This window comes from Cebus imitator, unplaced genomic scaffold (genome assembly GCF_001604975.1).
Source record: "Cebus imitator isolate Cc_AM_T3 unplaced genomic scaffold, Cebus_imitator-1.0 Scaffold66, whole genome shotgun sequence".
Lineage (NCBI taxonomy): Eukaryota > Metazoa > Chordata > Mammalia > Primates > Cebidae > Cebus > Cebus imitator.
Window position 1 is genome coordinate 5,888,731 of NW_016107381.1, and position 14,741 is coordinate 5,903,471.

Sequence of the window (14,741 nt, forward strand, 5' to 3'; positions counted from 1 at the left end):
GCAAATTTGTGCCAGGAGGGGAGCTCAAGCGGTAACCCTCAGAGTCAGGTACGCGTAAGGAGTAAATCTCCTTCTTCCCGGTGTTTCCTTCCCACCCCTCGAACCATTGCTGCTCCTCCCCCATACGCGGTTCCCCTTGAATAATTAGCCACTTTCTGGGACTTAAGAAGGGTTTGCTTTTTAAAGACGGCTGGTTTCTGTGGCTAACGCCCAGTGGCTCAGGCCGCCCAGGTCACAGGCCGGCCGGGGGCGGGCAGTGGGTGGGACCGCTAGGGCGTCAGCGGCTGGGGCGCCGCAGGGGCCGCGAAAGGGTTAACCCGGCGGCGGGAGGGGGAGGCGCGGGTCGCGCCTGCGCTCTACCGCCCTCCATTGTCTCCACGGCGGCGAGGAGCGCCGGCGAGCTCAGCCCGGGACCGAGCTGGGCGGCGCGGCTGGCCGGGCCGGCGGCGGCTGGAGCGAGAGCGCGACGCGACGCGACGCGACGCGACCGCGGCTTCCCGTGCTGCGCCCGGCCGCCCAGCGCCGCGGCCAGCCCGAGGCCTGGAGAGGTCCGGGCCGCGGTCCATGGTCGCGGCGTCCTGAGGCGGGGGACGCGCCTGGCGCCCCCGGCCCTCCTCCGCCTCCTGCCGCGGGGCTGGCGGCCTCCTCCGGCGCCTCCCCGCGCCCGCCCGCCACTCGCAGTCGCCTCCCTCCCTCCTTCCCTGCGGCTCCCCCTGGCTTTCGGAGCCCGGGGGCGGCCTGTGGCGCGCGGAGCCCGCGCCGGACTGCGCCTCTTTGGACCTTGAGGGGAAACATGCATTTGGTTTGGATCGTTTGAAATTCTGAGTTTGGGATCCCCGCCCGCCCGCCTCTTCCGCCCCGCGGTTTTTTCCTTTTTTCTTTTGCTTTTTTCCCTTTTCTCCCTCCGGATCTCCTTTTTGACTCCCTCCCCCTTTATGCTCGCCCAGCCCTCCCCCCGCTGCTGAGAAGTGGGGGAGGGTCTCGGCCTCCAGGTTCCCGCCCCACCGGGGCTCGGGCGAGCATGGGGGGCAAGCAGAGCACGGCGGCCCGCTCCCGGGGACCCTTCCCGGGGGTCTCCACCGATGACAGCGCCGTGCCGCCGCCGGGAGGGGCGCCCCATTTCGGGCACTACCGGACGGGCGGCGGGGCCATGGGGCTGCGCAGCCGCTCGGTCAGCTCGGTGGCGGGCATGGGCATGGACCCCAGCACGGCCGGGGGGGTGCCCTTTGGCCTCTACACCCCCGCCTCCCGGGGCACCGGCGACTCCGAGAGGGCTCCCGGCGGCGGAGGGTCCACGTCCGACTCCACCTATGCTCATGGCAATGGTTACCAGGAGACGGGCGGCGGTCACCATAGAGACGGGATGCTGTACCTGGGCTCCCGAGCCTCGCTGGCGGATGCTCTACCTCTGCACATCGGACCCAGGTGGTTCAGCTCGCACAGTGGTGAGTCCGCGGGTGGTGGAGGCCTCGGAGGGAGGGCGCGCCAGGGCGCCCCAAGCCTTCGCGTGCGTGCCAAGGTTTGGGAATGTAGTGCACGACCGGGATCTGCCTGCCTTCCCTGTGGTTCCCGATGCCAAGGGATGAATGGGATACCTACCTTCCGGAAGCGAGGCTTTCTGCAAGGCTGCGGAGCCCGGCGTTTTAGGACTCCCGGCATGTGTTCACTTGTGGAAGGGCAGAGCGAAGCCTGCTGCCTATTGGAGTCCCATTTATTGTCATCACCCTCAGTGAAGAGGTCTTGTCTGGCTGATAGCAAGTCAGCCTGGGTGCTTCCATTCTGCCACTGCAGCACTGTGCCTGCCTCACTGGTAACGGAGAGATGGTGCCAGTTGGAGCAAGCAGTGTCTCCTAAACAGAGTGTGAAAATGAAATAAAATTAGGGGCAAGTGATGCCTGGATTAGGGCTCTCACTCTTGCTGGGAGAGAGAGGTGCCCAGTTTTGCCACCCTGCTGGAGATCTGTTTGAAATGTTTAAAATGGAGCAGTCGGCAAGCGGCTGGCATAGACAGGTGTGGCTGCTGTATGGAAGGCCCAGCCAGCCAAGCTTGCGGGGGCTTTGCAGGACCAGGGCTCCGGTCACTCGTGCTGCATGCAGCAGGCTTGGCTCCACGACTCTCACCTCCCTCCATCTTTTTTCTTCTCCTTCATGCTAAGTGCTTGGTCTTCCTGTGAATCCTCATCTTTTTGTAATGGGGAACCGGTCAAGGTGGGGCATTATTGCCTGATTGTTGGCACATGACTGGGGAAAAGGAGGATTCAAGGAATCTGAATGAATTCATTTTATGAACTTCTGGTGGCAAGCCAGCGAAAGGTTGGAGGGGGATTTCCCAGATTCCTACTGGCAGGGCAGAAAAGACCTGGCAGGAGGAAAACAGGTCTGCCTGCTAGGTCAGGCTTCTAGAAAATTGGTCAAAAGGGGTGTGGGGCCGCTATTTGCTAATTGGCAAGTTGAGTGAAGAAGTTATATCTTGAAATTCTTTTGGGCGAGTTGGGAAAATTTAGATACTGTGTGGGGGAAAGATTTCTCCTGCCTTTAGGGTACTTTATGGAGGATAATATCAGTTGGACCACTGTTGTAGCCACTGTGAAACAGGGTTGACTTTTGGGTTATCTCCCCAGTCCCCCACAAATAGCCTGGGGTTTGTTTTCATTTGGTTTGGTTTTTTGTTAATTCTGTAAACTTTAATTTGTGAAATAGTGTTGGGGGAGAAGCTGTATTAGTGATTAATTTAGGGTAACAATTAGAAGTAGCTTGTGAATTGATAGGATATTTTAATCTCTGAACAGACTTCTGAATGTCATTGGAGCTTTTCTGACCTCATCGAACTCTGCCCTGAATGAGATGCGAGACTTGATTGCCTTTGGCTCTTTGAGGCATTTGATCAGAATTAGGCATTTTGAAATTAATAATCATTCCTATGAAATTTAGTCCAGAGAGTTAGCCATATTTCTGAGATGACTGGTTAAGTGTTTGAAAGAACTGTAATGAGTATCTGGTTTTGAACTGAAAAGCACTATAAGAAGTGTCTCTGAAATTACAGAATTTTGTGTGTTGAAAAACATATGAGATATGTAGGGAGGAAGAAAGGGGGTTCTTTTTTTGCTAAAATTTCTTAAGTCTCTCTCTTACTAAAAATTTATTTATTCTTATGCTGCCACCAGGTTCCATGCTAGAGTTATGAGCTTATAATTGGATTCCAAAATTTCACTCCTAAGCTGTGAAATCTTAAGTTCTTTCATCTGGTTATGGTAAGGGTAGGGAGAGCCACTGACCTGTGGGGATACACGAAAGTTGGAGCATGTTAATCCTTTAGGGAGAGTGTTGAAAGTGTGTATGGGTGGCTGCTATTAATATTGTAGGTAATCCATTTCTTACTGTGTAGGACCATCATGTCCTTCTGCAAGACATTGAGCATACCTGGCCCCCCCTACTAAATGCCGACAGCATCCAGCAGTTCAGTGTGTCACCCCACAATGTCCCCAAGAACTCCCAAATGCCCTTTGGGGTGTGGGTGGTACCACTCTGATTAAGAACCGCTGCTTTTAGGGATTTATTCTATTATTCGATAAAGTAATGAGCTTTTTCAGTACAGTTCATTTGAGATGAGCCTTCATGTGCAGCAGTGGTTCCATCTCACCTGGAACAGACCATGGGGTCTTCCAGGATGTCTGTTTCCTCTCTTCTTCATTATTGCAAGAAGCAAAACTTGTTTTTGCTTTGGAGCCTTTGAGTAAGGTCTAAGCAGCTTTTGCTCTTGTGTTGTAAGATTAGAAGGGTAAGGATTTCAGTGCACAATTGATTAGATGCCTGGAAGTTGATATGTGATGCTTTTGCTTGTGTTTTCAAGGTGTTCTTGCAACTCTTCATGGGCACAGAAAACAGTTGTCAGTGAAATACGTGGGGGAGTTCCGTGTATACGAGGCCTTCTCAGAGAGCATGGGCGTAGGCTGAGTATGGAGGTAGAATACTAAAGGGTCCTGGTCCCAGCGCCTCCTCTGAGCAGCTGTGACCTTGGGCAAGACATATCCCCTCTCTCAAGCCTCATCTTTGTTGTTTTTTAAATAGCTGTGATCATCCTCATGAGTGCCAGCCTTGCTCCCCAAATCCTGGGAGAGGAAGTGCTGTAGTCACCTTTGTCTTCTCGAGGTTCCTGGCTTCCCTGTGCTGTGACCCCCAAATATCCCATTCCCTATGCCTGGAATGCTTTTCTGTCCACTCTTCACAGGAATTTCTCTTCCTGATCCCTTAGGGCTCAGGAACTACTCTTAAAACTTGGGCCCTCCTGTTATTCTTTCCAGTCACTCACTTGTTACCTTAATTATTCTGAATACACTTTGTAAATATTTATGTTTACTTTTTTCTATGTATAGTTTGCCTAAAGTCTAAGCTCCATGAGAGCTGTAGTGTTCCTTGATCCTTGTTGTAGGTCTTGCACTGTGCCTGACACTCATGTGTTTCGAGTACATGAATTTGAGTACTTTATGTCCATCATCTCACTTAATCATCACTATAACTCTGTGCAGTAAGACTGTTCTCCCTCACCCCCATCGTACAGGTAAGGAAACAGGTTTGGGGGCAGTTAAGGAACTCACACAAGATCAGGCAGTTAGTTGGTGGTGGAGATGGGACCAGAATGCAGGTCTGTTTGTGTCAGAACGTGAGCTCTTAACCAGTTCCCTCTTCTGCCTCTTTTCTGAAAACATCAGGAACCTGAGTGGTGTTCTGGAGATTGCGCTGGACCACGAGTCAGAATGCTGTCTCCTGGTTAGGTGGCTGATTAGCTACATGACCTGTGACCTTGGGCAAGTGAGTCATTTAACCTCAGAGTCACGGTTTATTCATCTGTAAAATGGAGATGACACCTGTCCTGCTTACCTCTCAGAGTCATTGTGAGGGTCTCATGAGATCATGTGCACAAAAGCCAACATCTAAATGGAGAGTGGGGGAGTTCCTGTGGGGTTACTCACTTATAGTTCTCTGCCTTTAATTGCCTCAGATTTTTTTTTTCTTTTGAGACAGGGTCTCATTCTGTCACCCAGGCTGGAGTGCAGTGGCGAGATCATAGCTCAGTGCAGTCTTGGACTCCTGGGCTCAAATGATCCTCCCAGCTTGGCTTCCCGAAGTGCTGGGGCTACAGGCATGAGCCACCGCGCCAGGCCTAATCATCTCAGAATTTGATGGGTGGAGAGGTTTACAGCTGTGCTAGCTGTAGCGCTCAAATGGAATCTGGTTCTGTGTACTAAAGTCTGACCTGCATTGGTGGGCTGCTTATACTCATAATGTCACTGACATTGGTGGCTTTACAGAAGCAGAGTGAGTCCCTTTCCACATTAAAATGTAAGTTTGGCTGTAACTCCTGATGGTTGCCTAGGTGCTATTCTGGAGGCGTGGTCATTCTCTTGTGGTAGTCCTGTTTGTCTCAGAGTATGGATTTCTAAGTGTAGGGTATGAAACATGCAGGATCCACCATGTTGAAAGAAGTTGATAATTTCTAGGTTCTACTATAAAATGGCTGGTCATTGAGGGGTTCACTTCAACTTCTTAGTCATGTGTATATATACATATGCACATTCAGAAAAGTCCTAACCGTTTTTACTGTCATCGAGCCATCCAGTGAGACTGATCCAAAGTGATTGCATTTTGTTTTCATTATTTATTTATTTTTTTGGAGGCAGAGTCTTGCCCTGTCACCCAGGCTGGAGTACCATGGTGCAATCATGGCTCACTGTAGCCTCAAACTCCTGGGTTCAAGCTGTCTTCCCACCACAGCTTCTGGAGTAGCTGGGACTCAGGTGCGCACCACCACACCTGGCTAATTTTTATACAGTCTTTTGTAGAGCCGAGGTCTCACTGTGTTGCCTACGCGGGTCTCAAACTCCTGGCCTCAAGCAGTCCTCCCACCTCAACCTCTCAAAGTGTTGGGATTATAGGCATGAGCCACCACGCCTGGCCCAAAGTGGCTTTAAATAAGTCTTTGAACATGCTAGCAGGATATCTCTTGGGTTCTATTTTGCTGCCACTGTAGGGCTCTCAAGTGATTTAATTTTCTTTTATTGTTAGCTAATGGGGGAGAGTTGCCAACTCCGTTGGAGTGGATCAGAAAGTCTTTGGGCAGCACCGTAGCTGTGCTAGAAGTAATGGGCCTTCACGTGGTTTCCGGAGAAGGAAAAGCATTTCGTGGTCTCCAAAGAGCATGATGGGTCTCCTGGCCTGCAAAAGTTCTATTGTTAATGAAAACTTTTTTTAAAAAAAAGCAGAATTTTTAGCTCTTTATTACCATGAGGGCTTATGTTCTTAAAATAGAAAAGTTGCCAGGCGCGGTGGCTCAAGCCTGTAATCCCAGCACTTTGGGAGGCCAAGGCAGGTGGATCACGAGGTCAAGAGATCGAGACCATCCTGGTCAACACGGTGAAACCCCGTCTCTACTAAAAATACAAAAAATTAGCTGGGCATGGTGGCGCGTGCCTGTAATCCTAGCTACTCAGGAGGCTGAGGCAGGAGAATTGCCTGAACCCGGGAGGTGGAGGTTGCGGTGAGCCGAGATTGCGCCATTGCACTCCAGCCTGGGTAACAAGAGCGAAACTCCGTCTCAAAAAAAAAAAAAAAAAAAAAAAAAAAAAACTCCGGTCCCAAAAAAAAAAAAAAAAAAAATAGAAAAATTTATTTCTTGAAGGTCATAGTTAACTCTTATTGAGGTTTGAATGGTGTTGTAAGAAACAGTGGCTTAGCTCTTAAAGCATTTGTTTTATTGGATATGTACATTGTGATATTAAACAAAGACCCACTTCAGTATGTCATGTCACAACGAATACTATGAGTCAGGCTATTCTTTTTTTTTTTAAAAAAAAACGGGGTTTCACCATCTTGGTCAGGCTGGTCTTGAACTGCCAACCTCAGGTGATCCGCCCGCCTTCACCTCCAAAGTGCTTGGATTACGGGCGTGAGCCACCACACCCGGCCGAGTCAGGCTATTCTTAGCCAAAAAAAATGAAGCAAGCTCTAGCTCCTTTTGGGAAAAGGAACATGCTTTGTATTTTACTTACGTGGTGTTCGCCCCAAGCTTATTGGATGCAGAAATTTTAGTATAGTAGTCCCTCCTTACCCAAGGGGGATTCGTTCCCATACCCACAGTGTATACCTGAAACCGTGGATAGTACCTAACGCGAACCCTGTATCTACTGTCTTTTCCTGTATATACATACCCTTGATAAAGTTTCATTTCTAAATTAGGCACTATGAAAGCTCAACAAGAGTAACTAATAATAGAGCAATTATAACAATATGCTGTGGTAAAAGTTATGTGAATGTGTTCTTTCTCTCTCTTTTTCCCCATCTCCACATACAGTCATGCATTGCTTAATGACAGAGATACTTTCTGAGAAATGGGTCATTAGGGGATTTTTGTCACTGGGCAAACATCATAGGGTGTACTCACACAGACCTAGATGGTATAGCCTGCTATATACCTAGGGTAGATGTTGCTCCTGGTGCTCCTCCTGTGCTACAAACCTGTGCAACATGTGACTGTACTGAACACTGTTAGCAATTGTAATACAGTTATAAGTATTTGTGTGTCTAAACATAGAAAAGGTACAATAAAAATACAGTATATAGTCTTATGGGATCACCGTCATGTATGCAGTTTGTTGTTGACCCATGCATGTTGGGCGGTACATGACGGTATCTTAATATTTCAGACCTCAGTTGACCACAGGTAACTGAAACTAAGAAAAGTGAGTACTCCCTTGCCTTGGGGCAAGGGATACTGCTGTATACCCAGTTATAAAACTAAACTTCAATTTTGACAGCTTCAAAATTGGAAAAGCTTCATAGGGTAGTGGTGGTAACTTAAATGGGATATTAATTCTGCCCCTACTCACCCTCAAGTGGGGGTGTTTTAATGACAGTGGATCACTTAGGTTGTAGTTCCAGAATCTTGAACTTGGCTCAAAACCTGAAACTTAACCTCAGTCATTTATTTGTTTATTTATTGAGACAGAGTCTCACTCTGCCACCCAGGCTGGAGTGCAGTGGCGTGATCTCGGCTCACTGCAACCTCCGCCTCCCGGGTTCAAGTGATTCCCCTGCCTCAGACTTCCAAGTAGCTGGAATAACAGGCATGCAACCCCATGCCCAGCTAATTTTTGTATTTTTAGCAGAGACAGGGTTTTACCATGTTGGCCAGGCTGGTCCGGAACTCCTGACCTCAGGCAGTCCACCCACCTGAGCCTTCCAAAGTGCTAGGATAACAGGCATGAGCCACTGCGCCCTGACTACCCCAGTCCGTTAGAATGATGGGTGAATATAAATTTCAATCTGTTTCTTTTCCAAGTATTCTCATGGCCTAGTCTGAATCTGATGGTTCATAGTAATTACCATGAGTTTAGTCTTGAGTATGAAAAGGGAATTCTTAGAGACTCAGCAGTTTTCACTTCTGAATCTTAGGTTCTCACTAGAACTCAGGTTTATCCTTCAATCCTGCAGTTGGGTTTCTGTACTTCATGTGCTGTGTGGCTGAAGAATGAGTTGTATGTATGAGTGAATAACCTGAAGATAGCTTTCAGGGGTGAAGCAAATAATCAAGTTTAATATTTTTATTTTTATTTTTATTTTTTATTTTTATTTTATTTATTTTTTTTTTGAGACGGAGTTTCGCTCTTATTACCCAGGCTGGAGTGCAATGGCGCGATCTCGGCTCACCGCAACCTCCGCCTCCTGGGTTCAGGAAATTCTCCTGCCTCAGCCTCCTGAGTAGCTGGGATTACAGGCACGCACCACCATGCCCAGCTAATTTTTTGTAGTTTTAGTAGAGACGGGGTTTCACCATGTTGACCAGGACGGTCTCGATCTCTTGACCTCGTGATCCACCCGCCTCGGCCTCCCAAAGTGCTGGGATTACAGGCTTGAGCCACCGCGCCCGGCTTTATTTTTATTTTTAAAGCGGGGTCTCTGTCTGTTCTGGCTGGAGTGCAGTGTTCAGGGTCACTGCAGCCTCAACCTGTAGGGCTCAAGCGATCCTCCTTCCTCAGCCTCCTGAGTAGGGGACTGCAGGCATGTGCTGCTGTGCCTGGCTAATATTTAATTTTGTGTAGGCGGGATCTCCTTCTTTTTGCTTGGGCTGGTCTTAAATTCCTAGACTCAAGTGATCCTCCTGCCTCAGCCTCCTAAAGTGCTGGGCTTATAGATGTGAGCCACCATGCCAGGTGCCAAGTTTAATCTTAAAGCAGCAGCTAGCTGAAATCGGTTCCAGACTGATGACATGGTTTACCTGGAGACCTCCCTAGAATTGTTAGTCTTGAGCATACAGCCTTCTTCTGTTGGGAGAAAGGAGGAAGGAAGAATTCACTGGATCCCTGTAAACTCCAAGTTAGGGGAGGTGAGATAAGAATTTATAGTGCACTCTTGGATCTGTAACAAGAAGGAGGCAGGTACAGACAAGAGATCTCCTGATTTCTATGAATGATTCAAAAAGATTCTTTTTTTAAATTATTTTTTATTTTTATTTTTTTGAGACAGTCTTGCTCTGTTGCCTAGGCTGGAGTGCAGTGGTGTGATCTCAGCTCACTGCACTCTTCACCTTCCAGGTTCAAGCAATTCTCCTGTCTCAGCCTCCCAAGTAGCTGGGATTACAGGCACATGCCGCCACGCCCAGCTAATTATTGTATTTTTAGTAGGGATGAGGTTTCACCATATTGATCAGGCTGGTCTCGAACTCCTGACCTGAGGTGATCCACTCACCTTGGCCTCCCAAAGTGCTGGGATTACAGGCATGAGCCACCACGCCCGGCCCAAAAAGGTTCTTAAACCTAACAGGTTTAAGAATTCTCTAACAATGCAAATAACAAGACCCCACTCCCAGAATTCAGTAGAGCTGGATCCCAAGAATCTAAGTTTGTAACAAATGAATCTGAAGGCAAGTAAGAAGACCTTCTACATCTGAAACTCAACTCCACCAGGCAATTAGATTTTCTCTCCCCAAACAGAAAAGTAAACTCTGAATTTTTCTTTTTGGTGTGTTCATTAGTTTTCTTTTCATTAATTTTTTTCTTTTTATTCTTTTTAGAGAAATATTTTTCTTCTTTTGGCCAGGCTAGGGTGCAATAGCAAGATCATGCTCACTGCAGCCTGGAACTCCTGGTCTCAAGCAGTTCTCTTGCCTTAGCCTCTGGAGTAGCTGGGGCTGCAGAGGCCATGCTGCCATAACCAAATAATTTGTTTGTTTTTTTTTTTAAAGACGGGGTTTCACCATGTTGGTCAGGCTGGTCTCGAACCCCCGACCTCAGGTGACCCGCCTGCCTTGGCCTTCAAAGTGCTTGGATTACAGGTGTGAGCCACCACGCCCGACTGGCCCAGATAATTTTTTTACTTGTTTTTTTTTGGTAGAGAAGGGATCTCACTATGTTGCCCAGGCTTGTCTTGAACTCCTGGCCTCAAGTGAGCCTCCCACCTCAGCTTCCCAAAGCACTGGGATTATAGGCATGAAGCCACTGTGCCTGGCCTTTATTTTCAGTATTTCTAGTCAGGTATTTTCTTTATTTTATTTTATTTTTTTGTTGCATTTTAGGTTTTGGGGTACATGTGAAGGAAATGCAAGATTGTTGCATAGGTACACACATGACAGTGTGATTTGCTGCCTTCCTGCCCTTCACCTATATCTGGCATTTCTCCCCATGCTATCTCTCCCCAACTCCCCGCTCCCCACTATCCCCCCCCCATTTCCCCCCAACTGACCCCAGTGTGTGATGCTCCCCTCCCTGTGTCCATGTGTTCTCATTGTTCAACACCCGCCTATGAATGAGAACATGCGGTGTTTGATTTTCTGCTCTTGTGTCAGTTTGCTGAGAATGATGGTTTCCAGGTTCATCCATGTGCCTACAAAGGACACAAACTCATCGTTTTTGATGGCTGCATAATATTCCATGGTGTATATGTGCCACATTTTCCCTGTCCAGTCTATCATTGATGGGCATTTGGGTTGGTTCCAGGTCTTTGCTATTGTAAACAGTGCTGCAGTGAACATTTGTGTGCACGTGTCCTTATAGTAGAACGATTTATAATCCTTTGGATATATACCCAGTAATGGGATTGCTGGGTCAAATGGAATTTCTATCCCTAGGTCCTTGAGGAATCGCCACGCTGTCTTCCACCATGGTTGAACTAATTTACACTCCCACCAACAGTGTAAAAGTGATGATGAGCATTTTTTCATATGTTTATTGGCCTCATGTATGTCTTCTTTTGTAAAGTGTCTGTTCATATCCATCGCCCACTTTTGAATGGGCTTGTTTGTTTTTTTCTTGTAAATCTGTTTTAGTTCTTTGTAAATTCTGGATATCAGCCCTTTGTCAGATGGGTAGACTGCAAAAATTTTTTCCCATTCTGTTGGATGCCGATTCACTCTAATGACTCTTTCTTTTGCCATGCAGAAGCTGTGGAGTTTGATTAGGTCCCATTTGTCTATTTTGGCTTTTGTTGCCAATGCTTTTGGTGTTTTGGTCATGAAGTCCTTGCCTACACCTATGTCCTGAATGGTTTTGCCTGATTTTCTTCTAGGGTTTTTATGGTGTTAGGCCATATGTTTAAGCCTTTAATCCATCTGGAGTTAATTTTAGTGTAAGGTGTCAGGAAGGAATCCAGCTTCTGCTTTCTGCACATGGCTAGCCAGTTTTCCCAACACCATTTATTAAACAGAGAATCCTTTCCCCATTACTTGTCTTTGTCAGGTTTGTCAAAGATTGGATGGTTGTAGATACGTTGTGTTGCCTCCAAGGCCTCTGTTCTGTTCCATTGGTCTATATCTTTGTTTTGGTACCAGCACCATGCTGTTTTGGTTACTGTAGCCTTGTAGTATAGTTTGAAGTCTGGTAGTATGATGCCTCCTGCTTTGTTCTTTTTGCTTAGAATTGACTTGGCTATGCGGGCTCTCTTTTGGTTCTATATGAAGTTTAAGGTGTTTTTTTCCAGTTCTGTGAAGAAGGTCGTTGGTAGCTTGATGGGGATAGCATTGAATCTGTAAATTACTTTGGGCAGTATGGCCATTTTCACAATATTGATTCTTCCTAACCATGAACATGGAATGTTTCTCCATCTGTTTGTGTCCTCACTTATTTCGTTGAGCAGTGGCTTGTAGTTCTCCTTGAAGAGGTCCTTTACGTTCCTTGTTAGTTGTATTCCTAGGTATTTTATTCTCTTTGTAGCAATTGTGAATGGCAGTTTGTTCTTGATTTGGCTCTCTTTAAGTCTATTATTGGTATATAGGAATGCTTGTGATTTTTGCACATTGATTTTGTATTCTGAGACTTTGCTGAAGTTGCTTATCAGTTTCAGGAGATTTTGGGCTGAGACGATGGGGTCTTCTAGATATGCAATCATGTCGTCTGCAAATAGAGACAATTTGACTTCCTCCTTTCCTATTTGAATACCCTTTATTTCTTTTTCTTGCCTGATTGCTCTGGCTTAGTCAGGTATTTTCTTTTTTTTTTTTTTTTTGAGACGAAGTTTCGCTCTTGTTACCCAGGCTGGAGTGCAATGGCGAGATCTCGGCTCAACGCAACCTCTGCCTCCTGGGTTCAGGCAATTCTCCTGCCTCAGCCTCCTGAGTAGCTGGGATTACAGGCACATGCCACCATGCCCAGCTGATTTTTTGTATTTTTAGTGGAGACGGGGTTTCACCATGTTGACCAGGATGGTCTCGATCTCTTGACCTCGTGATCCACCCGCCTCGGCCTCCCAAAGTGCTGGGATTACAGGCGTGAGCCACCGCGCCCGGCTAGTCAGGTATTTTCTAAGCAATCTCTACAGCTCTTAGAGGGTAGGTTCAACCAGGAACAACATTGTTGGCTCTTTGATGGTTTTCTTTTACATGGGACTAAGTATTATCGCCTACTTACAGGCCCAGGCCAATCTGCCTTGGTCTGAGAATTGAAGTTGCTCTAATCAGAAGGTAAGTATGTCAGTGTCCCATTTCCTTCTGTGCTTGTCTTCCTCTTGACTTTTCTTCTTTGGCTGCGGGTGCTACAGAGGGGCATCCTGAGTTAATGTCTTTCCTACATCCCCAGCCAGGTGGCTAGATAACTCAAGAGCTTAGGATGAATTTAGAGAGGTTGGAAGACCTGTTTTTCCTTTTCTCTGACTGACGCAAAAGTATAAGACTTTTTTTTCTTTTTTTTTTTTGAGATGGAGTTTTGGTCTTGTTGCCCAGGCTGGAGTGCAGTGGCACGATCTCGGCTCACTGCAACCTCCACCTTCCAAGTTCAAGCGATTCTCTTGCCTCAGCTTCCTGAGTAGCTGGGACTACAGGTGCCTGCCACCATGTCCGGCTAATTTTTGTATTTCTGTTAGAGATGGGGTTTCACCATATTGGCCAGGCTGGTCTTGAAATCCTGACTTTGTCATCCGCCCGCCTCAGCCTCCCAAAGTGCTGGGATTACAGGTGTGAGTCACTGCGCCCGATTAGACTTTATTTTCTTTGTGTGTAACGATTTGTTGAACAAAAACGTTCATTTATTCTATTGATAGCCTCCGGTATACCAGGACCTATGGTAGGTGCTGAGCATGTATATTTATTACAGAGCGATTAACTTATTTTGTTCTTTCCAAGAATCTTTTCTTCCTCACTCCTTAAGAGTCTGAATATTTTAGCTTGTGGGAGATTTTACCTTTTTCATTCACCTCCTCTGTTGAATAAACAAATAAATGTAGGTGTTTGTCCATGAGGCTCCTGCAAGGATATACTTCTTCTCTTTACTCATTTATTTCCAAAGCCCTATTTCTGGGCTGGAGCCGATGATCTTTTCTTTGTGGTTCCAGCCAAGTACCTACCAAGAAATTCCTCATATGTCTCAGTATAAGGGGTCCTGTGACCTCTCAGGGAGAATATCAAAAGCAAAACTGATTTTCAAACTCTTCATGTGCATCTTTGATTTCAGTATCTTTGTCATCCCTAGAGCCACTTTTCTTTCTGGTCATTGAACACTATTTTCTAGAAGCATGATTCACCGCTTTTTAAATCTGTCTCTGTAAAATTTATCCTAAGCTACAAATACCCATAAGGAAATTTCCTCCTTGGTATTATAAGTCTGTGTCTCTGAGCTTCACATCTACGCTTCTGTGCTGGCTCCACCAGCCCCACCTCTCCAGTTGTTGTTGTTGTTTTTTTAACTGTCATAAAATAAATATAACAAAATTTGCTATCTTAATTTTAAGTGTACAGTTCAGTGGTACTCTAAGTACTGTATATAAGTGGTATCATACAGTATTTTTTTTTTTGTGGCTGTCCTATTTTACTTCGCATAATGTCCATTCCCATTGTAGTGTATTTCAGAATTTCCCTTCTTTTAAAGGTTGAATGGTATTCCATTGTCTGTAAACCACATTTTGCTTTTCCATTCATCTGTTGCTCGACACTTGGGTTGCTTCCACATTTTAGCTATTGTAAATAGCTGTAATTCAGTGTTAGAAATGTGAATTCCCTAATACCTCTTCAAGACCTTGCTTTCAGTTCTTTTGAGGATATACCCAGAAGTGGAATTGTTCCATCATTTGGTGATTCTATTTTTAATTTTTAAGGAACCGCCATACGGTTTTCCACAGCAGCTGCACCATTGTATGTTCCTACCAACAGTGCCCAAGCTTCCAGTTTCTCCACATCCTTGCCAATACTTGTTATTTCCTGTTTTTTTTTCATAGTAGCCATCTTAATGGATGTGAGGTAGTGTCATTTGTGTTTTCATTTGTGT

The 14,741-nt window shown here is 46.4% G+C and overlaps 1 protein-coding gene across 3 annotated transcripts in view; it reads left to right on the plus strand.

Annotated features, from left to right (window-relative positions):
- The first annotated feature begins 386 nt into the window (after positions 1–386).
- ZNRF1 (zinc and ring finger 1) overlaps positions 387–14,741 on the plus strand; it is a 124,371-nt gene continuing 110,016 nt past the window's right edge. For all 3 annotated transcript variants that reach the window (XM_037739268.1, XM_017530573.2, XM_017530572.2), the window contains exon 1: positions 387–1,445. In XM_037739268.1, coding sequence (XP_037595196.1) covers positions 1,022–1,445 — 424 coding nt within the window. In that variant the 5' untranslated portion in view covers positions 387–1,021. The remainder of the gene's footprint in view (positions 1,446–14,741) is intronic.